General features: G+C 41.4%; 1 protein-coding gene across 1 annotated transcript; it reads right to left on the bottom strand.

The window, feature by feature from the left end:
* Positions 1 to 2,220: 2,220 nt before the first annotated feature.
* Positions 2,221 to 15,474, bottom strand: LOC306750102 (NACHT, LRR and PYD domains-containing protein 12-like; the record flags this gene model as incomplete). The annotated part of the gene is made up of 9 exons (XM_079233496.1): positions 2,221 to 3,471; positions 4,545 to 4,591; positions 8,018 to 8,191; positions 8,298 to 8,471; positions 8,919 to 9,077; positions 9,419 to 9,574; positions 9,961 to 10,134; positions 10,545 to 12,393; positions 15,198 to 15,474. The coding sequence occupies 9 exons, from the start codon at positions 15,472 to 15,474 to the stop codon at positions 2,957 to 2,959; spliced, it is 3,525 nt and encodes a 1,174-aa protein (XP_079089622.1). The 3' UTR covers positions 2,221 to 2,956.
* Between the last annotated feature and the right edge of the window lie 3,697 nt (positions 15,475 to 19,171).

The raw sequence follows: 19,171 nt of genomic DNA, 5'->3' as shown, positions 1-19,171 counted from the left end.
TAGTGGGTTCTGTTTGTATTGTGAAACACTTTGTATGGGCGCTATGTAAATCAAGTTTCTTATCATTATTGTTTATAACATGGCAGCAGGCTCGGATGTATTGCAGCTGAAGTCACTGTGTTGTGTGGTGGTCACAAGTGGTGACAGCGATGAAAGTACTGTAGTTGCTAGTGGTGACAGTAGTGGAGTCCAGCAGTGTTCCCTTTAATGGGAAGGATCCTGCCCAGTTGAAGCCCCATAGAGGTAAACTGGCTCCCAAGCCCCATCTGGTGGTTAATATCAGTACACAGCCACAGGGCGCACTGAGCATTACCTGTCAATATAAACAAATCGCTTAGATGAAGTGAGGTAAAGTCATTATTTGAGTTTTTCAGAAGTTACGTCACCAAAGATGTCGCGAAGCTGCACGTTAAATAAGTCACTGAATAGGGTAAAAAAATAAGTATAACATTTCCCCAGTTGATTGCATTACAAGTTTTCTGAAATCTTGCTGGTGTGACGTTCCAGGCCGTGAATCAAGAAATACATTCGTTTTTTTCACCACAGCCGGGATGTTGAATGATGAAAGGCTGCATCTGTGCATGCAGGCGCACTGAGCATTACCTGTCAATATAAAAAAATCGCTTAGATGAAGTGAGGTAAAGTCATTATTTGTATTTGCTTTTGTATTATCATTATTATTATTAGCATTAGAGGTTTTTCAGGCACGCCCAACTGGTAGGAGATGCCGGGGAAGACCCAGGACATGCTGGAGGGATTATATCTCCCCGCTGGCCTGGGAACGCCTCGGCATCCTCAGAATGGACAATGAAATATAATAACAATAATCTATGTATAATAAAATTATTATTTGTATTTATTTCATTATTGTTATTTATCATTATACAATGTATATATATATATATATATATATATATATATATATATATATATATATATATATATATATATATACATATATGTATATATATATATATGAATATAATATATTTATATACAGTATATAAAATATGTATACAATCCTTATATATCTTGTGTATAGAAATGTTTTGCTCATACCTTTTAGGCTGCAGATGAAGTGATTATAAGGGAGGCTGTTCGACCTGACCCAGACACAGTATGGCACTATTATACACGATTATATATATATATATATATACATATATATATATATATATATATATATATATATATATATATATATATATACATATATATATATATATATATATGTATATATATATATATATATATATATATATATATATATATATATATATATATATATATGTATATATATATATATATATATATATATATATATATATATAATTATGTATTATATATGGCTCCCAATATATCTGTGTATCATAATGGCCATAAAAATCATAGATAATAAACTAATTATCAATAGTATATACACTTTTCCTTATGAAATTAATACTACTGCTACTATCTCTGCTGTGCTCACATCTGCAGTGAACCAACCACAGAAAACAAGAAAAGTCTTGATGAGCTGAAGTGTCCGGATGTGTTTTATGTAGTGAGCGTGAACAACACACTGCACCCGTCCTGTGAGTGTGTAAGCCCATGTTCCCACAGAGTTGTTAGGCCAGGTACAAAAACATGCAGAACTGTTTTTTTTTCTTTCTTTCTTTCGTTCACATAAGACACATCTATATCAATAATAATTACAATATCCCAAATAGCATATCTGTCATTAAACCTATAATAACCATCTTAACAATGGCGAGGCCTTCTCTGTTGGCGGTGCTCAGGGGGAGGACATATTTGTAGTTCTTACTTTGCAACACTGAGCAGTCACCAGTGAAGAATCACACTGAGACTTCTTCACATAACCCTCAGTCTAGACTCATAAATCAAAGTTCAGGACAGAGTTTTTCAGAAGTTACGTCACCAAAGATGTCGCGAAGCTGCACCGTTTGTGTTTGGCCGCTAGATGGCGGGATTGTATAAATTTCATTCAGCCAAAGACTACAACAGTCCTGACTTCTTCTAATATCCCCTTAAATTATAATCATAAGTAGAATCGTGATATCTAAAGGATGAGTTCACTTGTTGCATCATGGAGAACAGCATGGAAACATGTTACACGTTGTTTGTAACACTCTTTGATGTGTTTATTCAAATATGTAACTTCTCCACACATAATAATAACAACACAGTGATTCACAAAACAAACCTAACAAGATGCCATGCATAAGAGATGTGCAAATGATTTATCGGCAAATGGATTCAAATGAATTCTTAGAAGTTGTTTCACAGAAGATAGTAATTTAGCATGATACACATGTTGAATATCTCTTTGTATCACAGCATTAATCAGAAAATACGACAAACAACCGTACAAAAATAAATTCTGGATCAGAGAAAAAAAACATTTTGAGAAATCAGCGTTTCAATATGTGGATTGTAAAAAATAAGTCACTGAATAGGGTAAAAAAAATAAGAATAACATTTCCCAAGTTGATTGCATTACAAGTTTTCTGAAATCTTGCTGGTGTGACGTTCCAAAATTAGGCCGTGAATCAAGAAATACATTTGTTTTTTTCACTACAGCCCGGATGTTGAATGATGAAAGACTGCATCTGTGCATGCAGGGGCCAATAACACCTCAGAGTTTTTAAAGCATTTAAAGCAAGACGCAACCAAGCGAAGACATTCTTTTCCGTGCACTGAGTGTCTCGAGGTTACCAACTCTGGCCATGAGTGGTCTCGACTGTGATGTTCCTGAAAACTCTGAAATATTTTGGCAGTAAGCACTAGTTTAAAAACAGGTATGTTACAAGCATATGTCAACCACGTCATATATTCATATTTATTTCATTAATTCCATTAAGTCGCTCTCCCAGGTTTATAGCTCGTTTCTCTACATTTCGTCTGCACAGTGGTGAATTATGTCAATACATATCCCAGGGGCCCCCATCGTAGAATGCTATGGATGCAGGACTGCATATGAATTAGTACCCATAACCCTCAACACAGGATAGAGCGGTTGGGTGAATGTGCATGTGTAGGTGTGGAGGTGGATCAGTCCGTCATAGAAGGACAGCGTGCCAGCGGGCCAGTCCAGGTACACTGCTATTCTCTGGGGGCTGAGGTACGATGTTGTAGGCGGGACTCTGCCCTTCCCGTTGTGCCAAGCGGTTTTCTTGTAGCTCTGCACGCACCATGACTGGTCGTTCCAACCGAGCAATGAGTCATCGCGTTGTCCTTTCCTGCCGATCCCTCTGTACGCCACTCCTACGAAAACAGATCCCTGGCACTCCACCTCCCAGTAGCAGCGCCCGGTCAGACCATTTGTGCACAGGACCTGGCACCTGTGTTCAAACCTCTCTGGGCGATCAGGGTAGCACTGCACGTTTTGGACGTTTGAGACCCGCTTGTCACCTTGAGACAGGAGTAAATTCCTGTGTGCTGTGTCTGGGTCCAGTGTGAGTTCACAGCCATCTGCCAGGAGGAAGAGGGTCACAGTTGGTCACTAAAGGGAACTTTTATTCACAGACAATAGTTATTTCAGTTGCAGAGGACTTCCTCAGGATCACTATTTCCATAATACTGAACATCTGATTTCTAGGGAGGCAGGGTCGGAGGACTTATGTGTCCGTACTTGAGTCCCTGCTGGAGTTCGAGAACATACATGGTTAAGAACATATCTGCGATAAAGGGTCTTGGACGGGTGAAAGGCTCTTTCAGGCTGGCACAACCGACATGATTATTGCATGGAAATCAAACACGGTGCAAGTAGATTTAAATATTTGTGGTTCACAATGTAGCATTTACAGGGGAAAAAATAGCGTTCACAAGAGTGTTTATAACCACTGGTGTGTAGTACTAGTTGCACATGTGCAGTACCGATCTGGCAGGATGTGCGGATCGGGTAGCAAGTGACGGGTGTTGTTGTTGTTCCTGTGGAACGTAAAGGAGCCGATACATTATATCATAATGTGATAACCAGTCGGGAACCTTCGGTTCTGGAGAGTGAAGTCAATGTGGAAGTGTCTTAAAGCTTGCATTCTCTGTCCAGTAGAGAAGATGCCAAGATGGCACCGGCTAAAAGGCCTCAAAACGGCAGTCCACAAACCGATGGTTGACGTCATGATGACCCAATCTAGTATTTTAGGCTGTATCGGAGACTTTTCCATTTCGGGAATCGGTATCGGAAGAACTTGACTAAAATGTGAACCAACCAGTTATTCAGAAAAGCAAACGAACATTAAGAATGTCCGCTGTTCTTGACAGACTAGTTCATTTCCTGAACATTCCACTTCTTATTTACTACCTTGGAAAAATAGGTGAAAAACTTCTTGCCTGGTGTACAAAGCCAAGGGCCATAAAAGTGTTCTATGATCAACATAAAACAGATCTAATTATGTGAAAAAAAAGACCCACATGGTCTCCCGAGGAAAAAAGGGTTAGTGCTGTGTTTGTGTTAAGAAGTACGGTCAGTAACAGCAGACATTGATTTTTGCTTACCTTTAAGGGGAGAGTGATAGAATGAGTAAAGGTGGAAAAGTACTTACATTTCCCAGGCCCAGGCACGATCCTAAACTCTCCACAAAGATCAACCCTGAAGGAGAAAATGAGGGGATATCACGATCAGTTCAGGTGTGTTTGACAGAAACCGCTGCTTGCAGACAGTGGACCGACATGTGGTTCTAGCTGACCGTTTGCATACACAGACATCTTTACACATGATTGTCAATGTGTTAACTCCATGCACTGTATGGAGATGGTCGTCATCGAGAGAGGCAACAGGTCATTTGGGAACATTTTGAAGTCTGCTTTTTTTAGTCAAACCAAACCAAAAAAATAGCTACTTTTTGCTGATCAGAGAAGATGCCTTTTTGCATGTGTGTTATTACACTGTGCTGCCCTCTGGAGAATGGATGGAAAGAGAAAATGTACGAATTACGTGAATAACGTAACTGTTGAACCCTTTTTGTTAATCAGCCAGTGTTCGTGAGTCTGGTGGACCCGCTGCATTTATGGGTGCTGGAGAAAAACAGATTTCCGCTTAAATATATGATGTTCCTGAGGAAAATGACATGGCACCCCAAACCATCACTGACTGTGGAAACTTTACAGCAACGTGGATTGTGTGTCTCTCCTCTCTTCCTCCAGACTCTTGTTCAGACTTTTCAGTTGGCCAAGATTTCTAAAAAAAACTTTGTATTGGTCTTAAGTAATATTCTATTTTTCTGAGATACTGAATTTGGGATTTTCCTCAGTTGTCAGTTATAATCATCAAAATTAAAATAAATAAACATTTGAAATATATCAGTATGTGTGTAATGAATGAATATAATAGACAAGTTTCATTTTTTTTTCAGTTTTTAATGGAATTAGTGAAATAAATCAACTTTTTGATAATATTCTAATTTTATGACCAGCAGCTGTATAATCAAGCTATGAGTGATGCTCCTGGTCATACATGTTGTGTCCACTAAGTCCCTGAGTCATGTCCAGGACAACTCTCATTCCTTTATTTTTCTGAGGGGCTCCTCCATCAGGCTTCCTTGTGTAGACTTAAGTTACAAGCATATGAGGAAGTGGCATCACAGGCAGCCCAGTTCTTTATTCAAGAAGATCATTCAATTTCACAATTATTGCTTTACTTGCTGGCTGCTGACGGGCTGGTCCTGAGGCTCGTCTTCATTTTGGAACTAGCTGAGGTCAGAGCATAGAACCCTGAGGTCAGATCTAGAACCCTGAGGTCAGAGCATAGAACCCTGAGGTCAGATCTAGAACCCTGAGGTCAGAGCATAGAACCCTGAGATCAGAGCATAGAACCCTGAGGTCAGAGCATAGAACCCTGAGGTTCCCGCATAGAGCAGAGAATCTTTTAGCCATCTTGATCAGTTGTGATAAGGAACCACACGGGCAAAGCTATATGTATTCTGTCCCGAACCCAATTCGCAGCTGGGATGGATTATGAGTAAATAAAGATTGGTTCCCGCAAGACAAAGGGTAAAATGAGCGGGAATGTGAGAGCAGACAGGTCTCGGTAAACAAATTTATCAACAATGTTGTAACCTTGTGCGGGAACGGCAGGGGCATAAAACTAAACTATCTCTCACACACACACTAGCAGGCCCAGACAGGAGGACAGAGTGAAGGTACACAGGACCTCCAATTTCCAATTTCCACACTCCTACAATTTGACACCCGAACATCCTGTATGTAATATAAATGTATAGGGTTAAAAGACTTCCAGTGGAATACAATGCCAGTACAGGGCAGACGTGACGTAGAGCTGAGCTGCTGTGTCATCTTAAAGTAGCATTGATCAGTACCTCTGCTTACTCGTTAGGATCAGGACACTTTCTTTGGAAAAAGAGTCCTCACTGTGTATTTCTAACAGGTTACTGTGCTCTCTAAATACTCTTTCCGTGCTCATGTTAACTTTTAAGGCTTTTGTGAACCTGTCTGACTTAAACTGGACTAATCTAAGAGTAAACGTACGATTGGCCTGACACAGATCTACACACCAGTCTTAATCTCAGTGAAGTCATGCCAGCTTGTCTTGCTTTACCTCAGTAAGCCTATAACACTTAGAAGGCAAAGCCTGTGTTCCAGGACCAAATGTTTTGCATTGTAACCTGGCGTCAACCTCCGGTTCTGAAAAGTGAAGCCGATACGTAAGTGTCTTAAAGTGGGCGACTGTGGCTCAGTAGTGAGCAGGGTTGGCCTTCAATTAGAGGATCAGTGAAATTTATTATCCATCAATCTGCAACTTGTTGCTCCGTATGGTGCTCGGCGGTTCAATCCCCGGCTGCGCTAGCCCATGTTGATGTGTCCTTGGACAAGACACTAAACCCCAAATGTGTGAATGTTAGAATGGAAATCGGTGAATGATGACAAGTAGTGGACAACTAGTAGTTTGTGTGGGCGGAAGGCTAGAAAAGTGCTATACAGGTAGGACTATTTCAACTTTCATTCTCTCTACTGGAATCCTCCTGCAAAATTGTAAAGAAGTCTTCAAGAAAATGACTCCACTCCTCACTTGATTAATGGTTGCAACAGCTTGTTCCAAGTCTTTTTCAATACAGCACCAAATTGTGGTCCCATTTAGAGTAAATTAGACCATAAAACAGGGTATGCTTTTGGGCAGGGATACCTTGTGATTGGCAGGTTCTCTGCTTTGTGTACGGCGCCTCTATGCCACTCCTCCGCAGTCTGAAGATGGTCACTACCATTCACTGGTTGCAAAAAACAAGATGGCGACGGCCAAAATGACGAACTCAAGGCTTCAAAACCGCGAGTCACAAAGAGAAAGTTTGTGAATTGCTTGAGCAAGTACAGGGAAGTGCTTTAGCGATTAATACGGCCTACAGATTAGTCCGGCTGCCAGAGGGCTCCAAGTTTGCCCGTCGAACTTACAATGTATAATGTTCTTTCGCGGTCAAAAGCAATGTAAACCAGCACTTCTCTAATCACAAATTTGCTCTCAAAATTTGTTATAATATGTATCCGCAGATTACAACACAAGATAATTAATTCATAGACTAATATACACCAACTCTGAGACTAAACTTCTCCAGGTGCAGTTTCAACAGATTGTATAGAATTGCTATAAGGCTTCAGTATGCTTCAAATACAGTTTGAATACAGTGCTTTTCAAATTGATTTGTGGAGTGCAGTTTTGAAGCCTAGAGATCGGCATATCTTGGATAAATAGGGTCATTTTCTCATAGACTTCTATACAATCTGACTTATTTTTGCAACTGGAGGAGTTGCCCCTCAATGACCAAGAGGGAGAATGCAAGTTTAAGGCGCTCCTGCATTAGCGTTACTTCGATGCCGCCTGGCATGCAGACAGGAGGTCACTCAACGAAAACAGGAGGAGCAAAGCAAGGATAGTCAACACCAAACGAACATGATTACAGCTTCTACTAAAAATGTATAGTTTATTGATCAAGAACCACCACAATGGCCACTGAGCAGCTGATAATGTTACCAGACAGAGGCAATCGGCTAGAGAACTGTTGAGTACCTGAGAGTTTCCAGTCTCCATTGAGGATTATTGAGTCCAGCAGACAGCAGCTCCACCCCCAAGTCTCCTGGATGATTGTAGCTCAGGTCCAGCTCTCTCAGATAGGAGGGGTTTAACAACAGAGCTGAGGCCAAATAAACACAGCCTTCCTCTGTGACCAGGCAGCCTGACAACCTGCTGAGAGAACATGCTTAGTCCTCCAAGGACCACTTTCATGCTGGCACACTAGCATTAAGGTTTGATTACCTCAATGTAAAAGCTCAGGTTCAGGATTACTGACCTCAGTGTTTCCAGTCTACAATTTGGACTTTCCAGTCCAAAAGAAAGCTCGTTCATGGCTGAATTCTCCAGGTCGTTGTTACTCAGGTCAAGTTTTCTCAGACTGGAGTACTGAGAGCTGAGAACTGAGGCCAGATATCTAGAGCTTCTCTTCGACAGTTCACACCAACTGAGACTGAAGAACATTTAGTGATGACAATTTTTTTTTTGAGAACAACATTTTTGGTGGGTTGAGACATTCTAGCAATTAAACACCAAGATGGGCATCATTGAAAGAAACAAAAAATACAGACGAAATTCTCATTTAAGTTGCTAAATTCCCAAATCAGAGCACATGGTTGAGGATTGCCTCCACGCGCCTCCCTACATTCGATTCAGTTTATTTTGTATAGCCCAAAATCACAAATTTAAAATTTGCCTCGGAGAGCTTTACAATCTGTACATCACATACATGATCTCATATGCACCAACAGGCACTAAAAGCATGAGCTGCCGGACCGGCTACTTAGAAAATGCACAGAGAAGCACGCAGGGGCAGAGTGACTTTCCACATGATGCCACTACTCCACTATATCTTTACAAAGCAAATAGTTTGTTTGAAGTGACAGAACAGTGAACACACCTGAGATTTTCCAGTCTGCAGTGGGGGCTCTCCAGTCCAGCAGAGAGCATCTTTAGTCCTTCATCCTGCAGGTTGTTGTTGCTCAGGTCCAGCTCTCTCAGACTGCTATATTGTCCCACACTGTGACAGCAGACCTCTATTGGCTCAAAGTCTTTTCGTCTAAGAAAAAATAGCAATAAAAAAGTCACATATAGGCAAACGTTATTGTAAGGTATTTAACTTACTGTACAGCAATATGTAATATGTAAATTATAATGAATCATGCAATAGTTGTGTTGTTAGGAAATTAAAATAGGAAGATTATAGCATACATTCTCCCTACAAAAAGTAAGTACATCCCATGGATTTAAATGAATTTAAAACAACAACATAACAATATAATTAAAGTCTGTATTGTCAGTTTTCCCAGGACTGCTAATTATATTCTAATCAATTTACATTGTGATCTTTTTTTTGTAAAGCAAATAAAGAAAAATGTGAGTAAGCCAACTGTACTGTACGTTTTAAGTGACAACATTCTTTTCTTAAATGCCTTCACTTCGGGTTTTGCTGGGGGAGTGAAGCTCCGGTCCTCCTCTGTCAGATGGGAGCAGTTGGAGCTCAGTGATGAGGCCAAAGAAGCGCAGCCGGACACTCTGATCTTACAGCTTGACAACCTGCATGTGGTAGTCTTTCATTAATTTGACTCTGAATTTAAGTTGCTAACTCTTGTTTTTAAGTCTTAATTGCAACTGGCTTCTTTTGCATTGATATCCATTGTTCATATATATTATAGAATATGTTTAAATTATACAATTTCACATCAAAGATTATTATTATATTATGGAATATTGCAAATTCAAGTTCTCCCCACAGACTAAACTGCAAACATCAAAGTTATACTTTCTGTTATGTAAACTTGATTATAATCAGTGTACGCATGTTACTGGGCAAAAATAATTGAATGTGAAAATAATGTACATAACTGAATGGAAAGTTTAAATCCCTTGAAGCCGCTGTGTGTAGGATATGAACATTTCTGACTTGGGCATTTTTGACTGACCTTAGATTTTCCAGTGTACAGTGGGGATTTCTCAATCCAGTAGAGAGCCTTATCACTCCGATATCTTGTAGGTTGTTGTTACTCAGGTCCAGCTCTCTCAGGCTTGAGCACTGCGAGCTGAGAACTGAAGCCAGGGCATCACACGAGAGGTGTGAGAGCTCACATTGGTTCACTCTGATTAAGAATGGAAGTGAGATAATATAGTTATTCATGTTTTATGATCTTAAATAATATAGTAAAAGATACTGTTACTCACTAACACGTTTTTTTTTGTAATATAAAACACTTGTGATAGTTATTTTGTGCGGTTGCAGTGCTAGGGGGCGCTTTCACAAGCCATTTTCTGTTTAACTCGTCCCATTATTGTGTTGCAAATGGACTACAGCTGCATTGCGTTGTGCAACCCTGTGTTGCATCATGACAATTAATGATCCTTGGATCCTTGAAATAAAATATGTGTCTAATACAATGTGAATAGTTGTTTAGAAAATGTATTCCTATTTCTAGATCCATCAAAATAATGATACTGCATTAAGTGATACAAACAATTTCAAGTGTTTAAATAAGTGAAAACAAATACTTACCGTGCAGTGGTTGAGGCTTTGACCAATGGCAGCATTCTCATAAGAACATCCTCTGATTTGGAGTATTCGTTTAGGTCAAACACATCCAGATCTTTATCAGAGGACAGCATCACATAGACCAGGGCGGACCACTGAGCAGGAGAGAGATTGGCTGTTGAGAGGCTTCCTTGTCTCAGGTAATATTGGACCTCATCCACGAGGGCACTGTCCTTCAGTTCACTCAGACAGTGGAAGAGATTGATGCATCTCTCTGGAGAGGGATTCTCCCTGATCTTCTTTTTGATGTACTTCACTAGCCGGTCGGTGTCTGTGCTTATTCCCGTTTGTTTCAGCAGGCCTTGTAAGAGATCCTGATTTGACTTCAACGAAAGGCCCAGGAGGAAGCGGAGGAACAAGTCGAGGTGTCCATTTGGACTCTGCAAGGCCTTGTCCACAGTTTTCATACAGACCTCAGTTGTGGATGTTTTTCTGAAAAGCTTCTGCAGATGTTGGAGAAGTGTTTGAGGTTTAGCCATCACATCCTTTCTGTGATTATAAAGTGACAGGACCACATGAACAGCTGCCAAAAACTCATGAATGCTCAGATGCACAAAGCAAAACATCTTGTCTTCATTCAGCCCATCGTCTTCCTTGAAGATTTGTGTGAACACCCCCGAGTACACCGATGCTTGACTAAGATGAATGCCACTGTTGTTCAAGTCTGTCTCATAGAAGATCAGATTGCCTCTTTTCAACTGGTGAAAAGCCAGCTTTGCAAGTGACTCAATGATCTTGATGTTTTCCGTTGTGTCATACTTAAGTGCTGTCTGCTTGATCTGAAACACAAGGAATTTTGCATACATCTCAGTCAGAGTTTGAGGGATTTGTTTTTTGTCGTCTTCGCCTAACATTTGCTTCAGAACTGTAGCAGTGATCCAGCAGAAAACTGGAATGTGACACATGATGTAGAGACTTCTTGATGTCTTGATATGGGACATGACTCTGTTGACCATCTGCACATCTCTAAATCTCTTCCTGAAGTACTCCTCCTTCTGTGGGTCAGTGAACCCTCTCACCTCTGTCATGATGTCAACAAAGTCGAGAGGGATCTGATTGGCCGCTGCCGGTCGTGTGGTGATCCAAAGGCGAGCAGAGGGGAGCAGTTTACCCTGGATGAGGTATGCCAGCAGATCGCTCACCAACAGTGGCTCGTTAATAGAGCATTCTTCCTTGTAACTGAAGTTGAGTTGAAGGCGGCTTTCGTCCAACCCATCAAGCACAAACAGAAGTTTAAATTTACTCTTGTCATAGTTGGTGTTTCCTGAAGCCTGTAGTTTGGTGAAGATGTAATTAAAAGCCTCCTCTTTGATATCTCGGCTTTCCCTGATACATTTGTGAATGAGCTCTACCAAACGAAACCTTTTACCCTTCAGTAAATTCAGCTGGCGGAAGTTGAAGGGGAATATGAGATGCACATCTTGATTGGCTCTTCCTTCAGCCCAGTTCAGGATGAACTTGTAAATAAGGAATGTTTTGCCGATTCCTGCAATCCCATTTGTCAAGACTGTTCTTACGGGTGTGTTTTCTCCAGAAGGGTGTTTGAAAATGTCATTGTGCTGAATTGATCTCTCAGTTTCTTTTTGTTTTCTTGATGTCATCTCAATGTGTCTGACCTCATGCTGCGTGTTGTCATCAACATCATTCATATCTATGATGTAGAGCTCTGTGTAGATATCATCAAGATGTTTTTTATCCTTCTGCTTTGACGACCCCTCTGGTATACACATAAACTTGTCCTGGAGGTTTGACTGGAGCATGCATTGGTATGACAAGATGGATCGTGGAGGATTTGGTTTTGGCACCAGCAAATCTGTAAGGAACAAAGCTATTACTGTGGACTATATTCATATCACTCTGGACAAAACATTGCCAACATTTTTATCAGTATGTTAATTGCCCCACGAGAAAAAGCACGAAACGTCCTGAATGAAAATACTAAGAATAACGTGCCACTTTATGCCCTAGGCCGATCGATTCAACAGAGGTGGATCACTCTCCCCAGATAGACAGAAGCAATATATGCCATGTGTCCAGAATGAACAACGTAACAGAGTTACAGCACATTCAATGAATATGACGGAATATGACGGAATCAAAGGTGAGTTGCCCTCTGGAATCGTAAGGGGAGTTGTCTGACTCTCCCTCTGAAAAAGCTTCCAGAATCAAAGGTCGGAACCAGCCCTAACTATAAGCGCTATCAAAGAGGAAAGTCTTAAGTCTACTCTTAAATGAGGTGACTGTCTGCCCCCCGGACTGAAAGTGGAAGCTGGTTCCACAGAAGAGGACCTTGTTAACTGAAGGCTCTGGCTCTCATCCTACTTTTTAAGACTCTAGGAACAACAAGTAGCCCCACATTCAGTGAGCGCAGCTCTCTAATGGGGTAATATGGTACTATAAACTCCTTAAGATATGATGGTGCATCACCAATTAAGGCTTTGTAGTCTGATCTGATTGCAACCTGTTCCTGCTGACACCAAAGTATGTTCCTATTGTCCAACGGCAGCCTGTATCCAGAAGGACTGTGTGGAGGTGGTCTCAGGAGACTAATGAAATGAGGATCTGCCTTGGATCAGCAGTGACTTGAAATGGCTTCTTGAAAAGAATAAGAAGAAAGCTTTCAGGTGTGGGGATGTGGATGAACTGAAGAATATACGGTATGACTTGAGGGAGAAGCTGAGGGAGTGCAAGACTACTACAGGAGAAAGCTGGAGGTCAAACTCCAGCAGAACAACACAAGGGATGGAATGGAATGAAGGAAATCACTGGGTTAAAAGTGAGGGACAGACATTCAGTGGGCAGTCAAAGAGAGCAAATAAGCTAAACTGTTTCTTCAAAAGGTTTAGTTAATAGCCCTCAGCTGCCCATAATGCTTTCGCCCTTCCCACCGCAAACCCCCTGGTGAGCTCCGTAGACCCAAATCCCTCACCTTTCAAGTGCCTTTCCTCCACTAAGAAGACACGCACCCTCCTCCGCCTGACGAGCACTACTGGTCAGGTTAGGAGACAGCTGGAGAGACCCCACCAAGGCAAGGCTGCAGGCTGAGGACCTATGCCAAGCAGCTGTCTTCTATCCTGCAACACCTCATCAACCTGAACCTAAAGGAGAAACTACAGATGCTGTAGATTAGAAGACGTCCTGCCTGGTACCATATGCCAAGAAGATTACTCCATCAACAACTTTGGTCTTGGCCCACCTTAGACCGCAGATGAAATAATCACAGGACCCTTTGCCTACCAGCCACATCTGGAAGTGGAATTTCTTTAGTGTGTTCAACACCATCCAGCCACTACTACAGAAGCTGCAAGCAATGAGGGTGGACACATCCCCTGCCTGTACAACATCAGGAGAATACGCCCCCTTCTCACCCAGAAAGCGGCACAGGTTCTCGTACAGGCGCTGATCATCTCGCGCCTTGACTACTGTAACTCCCTCCTGGCAGGTCTACTTGCTAGTGCCATCCGACCTCTGCAGCTCATCCAGAATGCAGCAGCTCGAGTGGTCTTTAACCTCCCGAAATTCACCCACACTACTCCACTCCTCCACAAACTTCACTGGTTACCGGTGGTCACCCGCATCCGCTTCAAAACATTGGTACTTGCGTACCGTGCTACGAACAGATCGGGTCCAGTCTACATTCAGGACATGGTAAAAACCGTTCACCCCATCTCGTTCGCTCGTGGATTATTATGTTGTGTGGGTTGGAAGAAACAATCTCACTCTGAACGTGACCAAGACCAGGGAGATGGAGATAAACTTCAGAGGGAAGGGGACAGCTTCACAACCCCTGTGTATTCTGGCAGAGGATTTTGACGAAGTGGAGGGTATTAGGATAACATTTATTATATATTCACTACAACACCGATCACTAGCACTACGCCATAAAAAGAGCTCAAATGTGCCGGTCTACCCTGGTGTCATGTTTCCAACAATGCCGATGGGAGCTGGAGCCGATAAATACCAATGACTACTGCAGACTCATCTGTCCTGTGAATCCATGCTAATGTAACCTTTCCCACTGAAGGCAAAAGCCAGATGTACGTTTACTTTTCTCCAGTGGGAAAAGGGCTTATGTGTATGGCTCCCAACCAGAGACTTGCAAAAATGGCTCTCTGGTCACAGACACAATACAATGTGTTGATGTTTCTTAAGAGGTATGAATGAATGTAAACTGTAAACAGCAATAGCTTCACCTTCATCCTGAGCACCAGGCATAGGAGGGTGAGGAGCTCCCTGTAATTGTTGAATTGAAGAAGGTCTTGTGTTCTCTGAAGTCTCTCCAACATCATTGGCATTGTCTGAGCAAGCCAGACATATACATATATATATATATATATATATATATAAATATATATATATATATATATATATATATATTTCCATATATATATATATATATATACATATATGAGAGAGAGAGAGAGAGAGAGAGAGAGAGAGAGAGAGAGGGAGAGAGCGAATGATTAAAGAGGCTTTTTTGCTCCTAATGATGGTAAGATTATTCAGTTGTTGGCATAGTACCAGCTAAAGGCCTATTATGTAAATTAAAGATGTAAAAGATTGAATATTAGCAGACGGATAAGGTTAAACTAGATTAAAAAACTGTCTAGGACTTACCGTTGGGTTCAGAGCCACTTTTGGAAAAACGCTCCACTAAATCATTCCTGCGGATCTTCCTCAGAACTTCCACTGTGACCTGCAGAGCTCCAGGAAGGCTGTAGGTCTGCACCATTTGATCCACCGTGTCATGCCTGTTGGCCTTTTCCAGTCGGCTCTTCGGAATAGCTGGGAAGCCTTCAATGATTTCGGCCTGCTTGAGGAGCCACTGGAAGCCGATGAACTCTTCATTCCCCAAGTCCTGCAGGACTCCAAGAAGGAGCTCCTCATGTGACATCAGTGCGCTCGACTCATCAGACTCATCTGTAATGTTGAACAACACTAAGGGAAAAAAAACAACAAAAGAAAGGTATACTCGTCTAGGCAATGGAAAGAAGTCTAATGTCTATTTTGGGCTGGTTTTCCCATGTTTAATAAAACTGAATATCTACAGCAATTTTGATGGAAAATAGGTACAAAATAACCTAAATAGGCATTAACAGTAAACGTCACTGTCACTTGGAGTGCCACTACACAATCCAAGTTTAGTCAAAATCTGTTTACACCACCTAATAATTGCTTACACTCAAAACATACACGGGAGCTTGAAATCACATCCACGGCTAAGAAAAAGAATTAGCTAACGGAACTAAAAACAATCGAGAGCTAGCATTATTATGAATCCAACCGCTCATCTTGGCAAGACCCGCTCTGGGCAGCATTCCAGTGCTATGATTGGCCAGATTTGTTAGGGTCCTATGCCCTGATCAATGGGCTATCCTTACCCTAACTACTCAAGGGCAATGCAAAACCTTAATACCTAACCCCAATCGTTTCTGCCTCAACCAGCTACGGAGGGCGGGTCTTGCAAGAAGAGCAATGGGATTCATAATTACAGCGCGGACTTGAAGGCAATATTGCATGAAGAGACTGCCTTCTCCCATTGACGACGTAGGAAACCCTTTGAGTGTGGTGACATAGCAGGGAAGGTGCGAGCTCATCGGCTTTAACAGTTAGAGAGCAAAGGGTCAATTTCTGCTATAGGAGATTTTAAAGGTGTCATTATGCTATGCACCTTCCGCCAAGAAAAATTCCTTGTTTGTGTAAACATACCTGGCGAATAAAAGGTTCTGATTCTGATTCTGATAAATGTTCATGAGTTATTTAAAAGTGGTCGCAATGCACCAGTAGCTAGATGTTACGGAACATCTCAAAGATCTGGCACATCCTGTCTCAAAGCGATGCAGAAACATTGATCCACGCATTTGTTACCTCAAGACTGGATTACTGTAACTCCGTATTATCAGGCTGCTCCTGTAAATCCCTTGGATCTCTCCAGTTGTTCCAGAATGCTGCAGCTCATGTACTAACGAGGACGCGGAAGAGAGATCACATTACTCCTGTACTAGCTGCGCTCTATTGGCTTCCTGTAAGATCGAGAATCATATTTAAAATCCTTCTCCTTACCTACAAAGCCTTAACTGTTGATGCACCACCATATCTTAAGGACCTTATAGTGCCATATTACCCCACTAGAGCATTACGCTCACTGAATGCAAGGTTACTTGTGGTTCCCAGAGTGTTAAAAAGTAGGTTAGGGGCTAGAGCTTTCAGTTATCGGGCTCCTCTTCTGTGGAATCAGCTTCCACTTTCAGTCCGGGGGGCAGGCACAGTCACCTCATTTAAGAGTAGACTTAAGACTTTCCTCTTTGATAGCGCTTATAGTTAGGGCTGTTTCAGGCTTATAGTTAGGGCTGGCTCAGGTTTGCCCTAGTCTAGCCCCTAGGTATGCTGCTATAGGCCTAGACTGCTGGGGGATATCTTAGGATACACTGAGCTCCTTCTCTCCTTCTCTTCCTCTTTCGCTCCTCCTCTCCTCTTCACCTCTTCTTTCTCTCCTTCTGGATAAATGATTGTCTCTTCAATGCACATTACTAACTCTACTTTCTTTTTCCATGGATCCGTGGCTGCCTGGAACCGGTCCTGCCTGCTGCCATGGCTCTGCTGATGCAACTGGCCTGGAACCGGTCTGGAACCAGGCCTACCAGCTACCATGGCCCTGCTGATGCCCCTCCTCTCTACCTCCTTCTGCTTAATGGATCGTGGCTATCTGGATCATGGACCATACCTACTACTCATTATATCAATAATTTCTGTCATATTCATTGAATGTGCTGTAACTCTGTTACGTTATTCATTTTGGCAACATGACATCTATTGCTTCTGTCCATCCGGGGAGAGGGATCCTCCTCTGTTGCTCTCCCTCAGGTTTCTTCCCCTTTTTTCCCTGTGAAAGGATTTTTACGATCTTTATTGGGGGAGTTTTTCCTGATCCGATGTGAGGTCCCGGGACACGTATGTCATGTGTACAGATTGTAAAGCCCTCCGAGGCAAACTTGTATTTGTGATGTTGGGCTATATAAAATAAACTGAATTGAATTTAATTGAATTAACCGCTGTAAAACCAGAAGAGTTCCTTAAAAATACATTAAAGTATTACTCTTCCAATTTAGGTGCCCAATGCAATACCCTATACTTATTGGAGAACAGTCTACTTCCTGTATTAAATATTGCTCCTATTAAAAATACTATTTATACCCATTGGTTTGTGAACTACAGTTTTGAAGCCTCACATTATGCATTTTGGCCGTCACCATCTGGGTTTTTGGCTACCATCATTTTATGCAACTGAAGTGACATGAGAGGGTGGAGCTAGCACAACAGCACTCTGAATAATTTGGCTGAGAGTTGCCAATTAACAGGTTCGCTTGATAAACCAAATCACCAGTTGGACTCAAAAAGATTGAGCAAACCCTCATGCTGCATGTTGGGAGGTGAAGAGAACCCCAGCCAATAGTGAAGCTTACTGATGTTTCCAAAGGAATTTATTCATGTTCAAGCACCAAACTTATTTTGAACATAAATGTACTTCCCTCTCACAGTAAGATCTACGGAACAGATAAAAAACATAAATGAGCTCTTACGACATAAACATGAATTAAATGCTATTTAACCATACATTTTCTCACATATATCCTTCTCAAACGTACATGAAAGACTAAAAAGCCATCATTAGCATAACATGACCACCTAATACAACAACAACAAAATATTGAACCACCCTTTTTCAGGTTCGGTAAGACAAAATGTCAATACAACATGGTCATAAAGCACCATTAAACCCACTACATTGTTCCCATTCCTGCTAAGTGCTTAACCGTCCATAAAGTCACTCTTATATTGCAGAGGAATATCAAACAAACACGTTTTACTTCCGTATACACCATCAATTATCTGACCTTTTGTTTTTCCGTGCCAAATTAAGTGACATCCAAACATCCCCCTAAGGCCTTACACCTTAAACCCTCAGGGTCTTACTGACGTAGGCTTGAAATGGTGTAAATGCGAATGGGACAGCACAAGTTACCATGACACGGTAAAAAATATTACGTACAATTGTGGGTATATTTGAACTTTTTACTCTTCCAGGCTCTTTCATACAAGATAAGAGTTAATTTCAAACAATCTCTTTTCTTGTTTTTGTCAAAACAGCTTCAATGACAAAACAAAATGTTTGATGGATAAATCTGTGCAATGAATTGTGGGTAATCCCCTTGGGAAAAGTCTGCATCTAATGCTGAATTACGGAAAGGGTTCATGAAGGGCTAAAAAAATCGTTATATACTCCCAAAGATACTGAAAATGGGTGTAACTCTATGTCCAGCTATGGGCATCAAGCCCAATGGCATTTAAATCTGCAATCTTTTTATTTTAGCATGCCTTGCAACAAAACATATAGCCAAGGCTATAAGTATTTTGATTGTGACACAAATTGTGACACACAATTTACACGACTTTAGACTTTCAGCTTTAATTCAATGGATACTAAACTATCGCATTAACTGTATAGGAATGACAAGTATTTTTACACAGTTCCGAGATTTTCAGAGGCTCAAAAGGCCAGGTGTGGCCTGTTCCCTCATAAATTCATGGCA

The sequence above is a fragment of the Taurulus bubalis genome (genome assembly GCF_910589615.1).
Source record: "Taurulus bubalis genome assembly, chromosome: 17".
Taxonomy (NCBI): Eukaryota; Metazoa; Chordata; class Actinopteri; order Perciformes; family Cottidae; genus Taurulus; species Taurulus bubalis.
The sequence above is the reverse complement of the archived record's forward strand: the minus strand, read 5'-3'. Positions and strand labels throughout refer to the sequence as shown.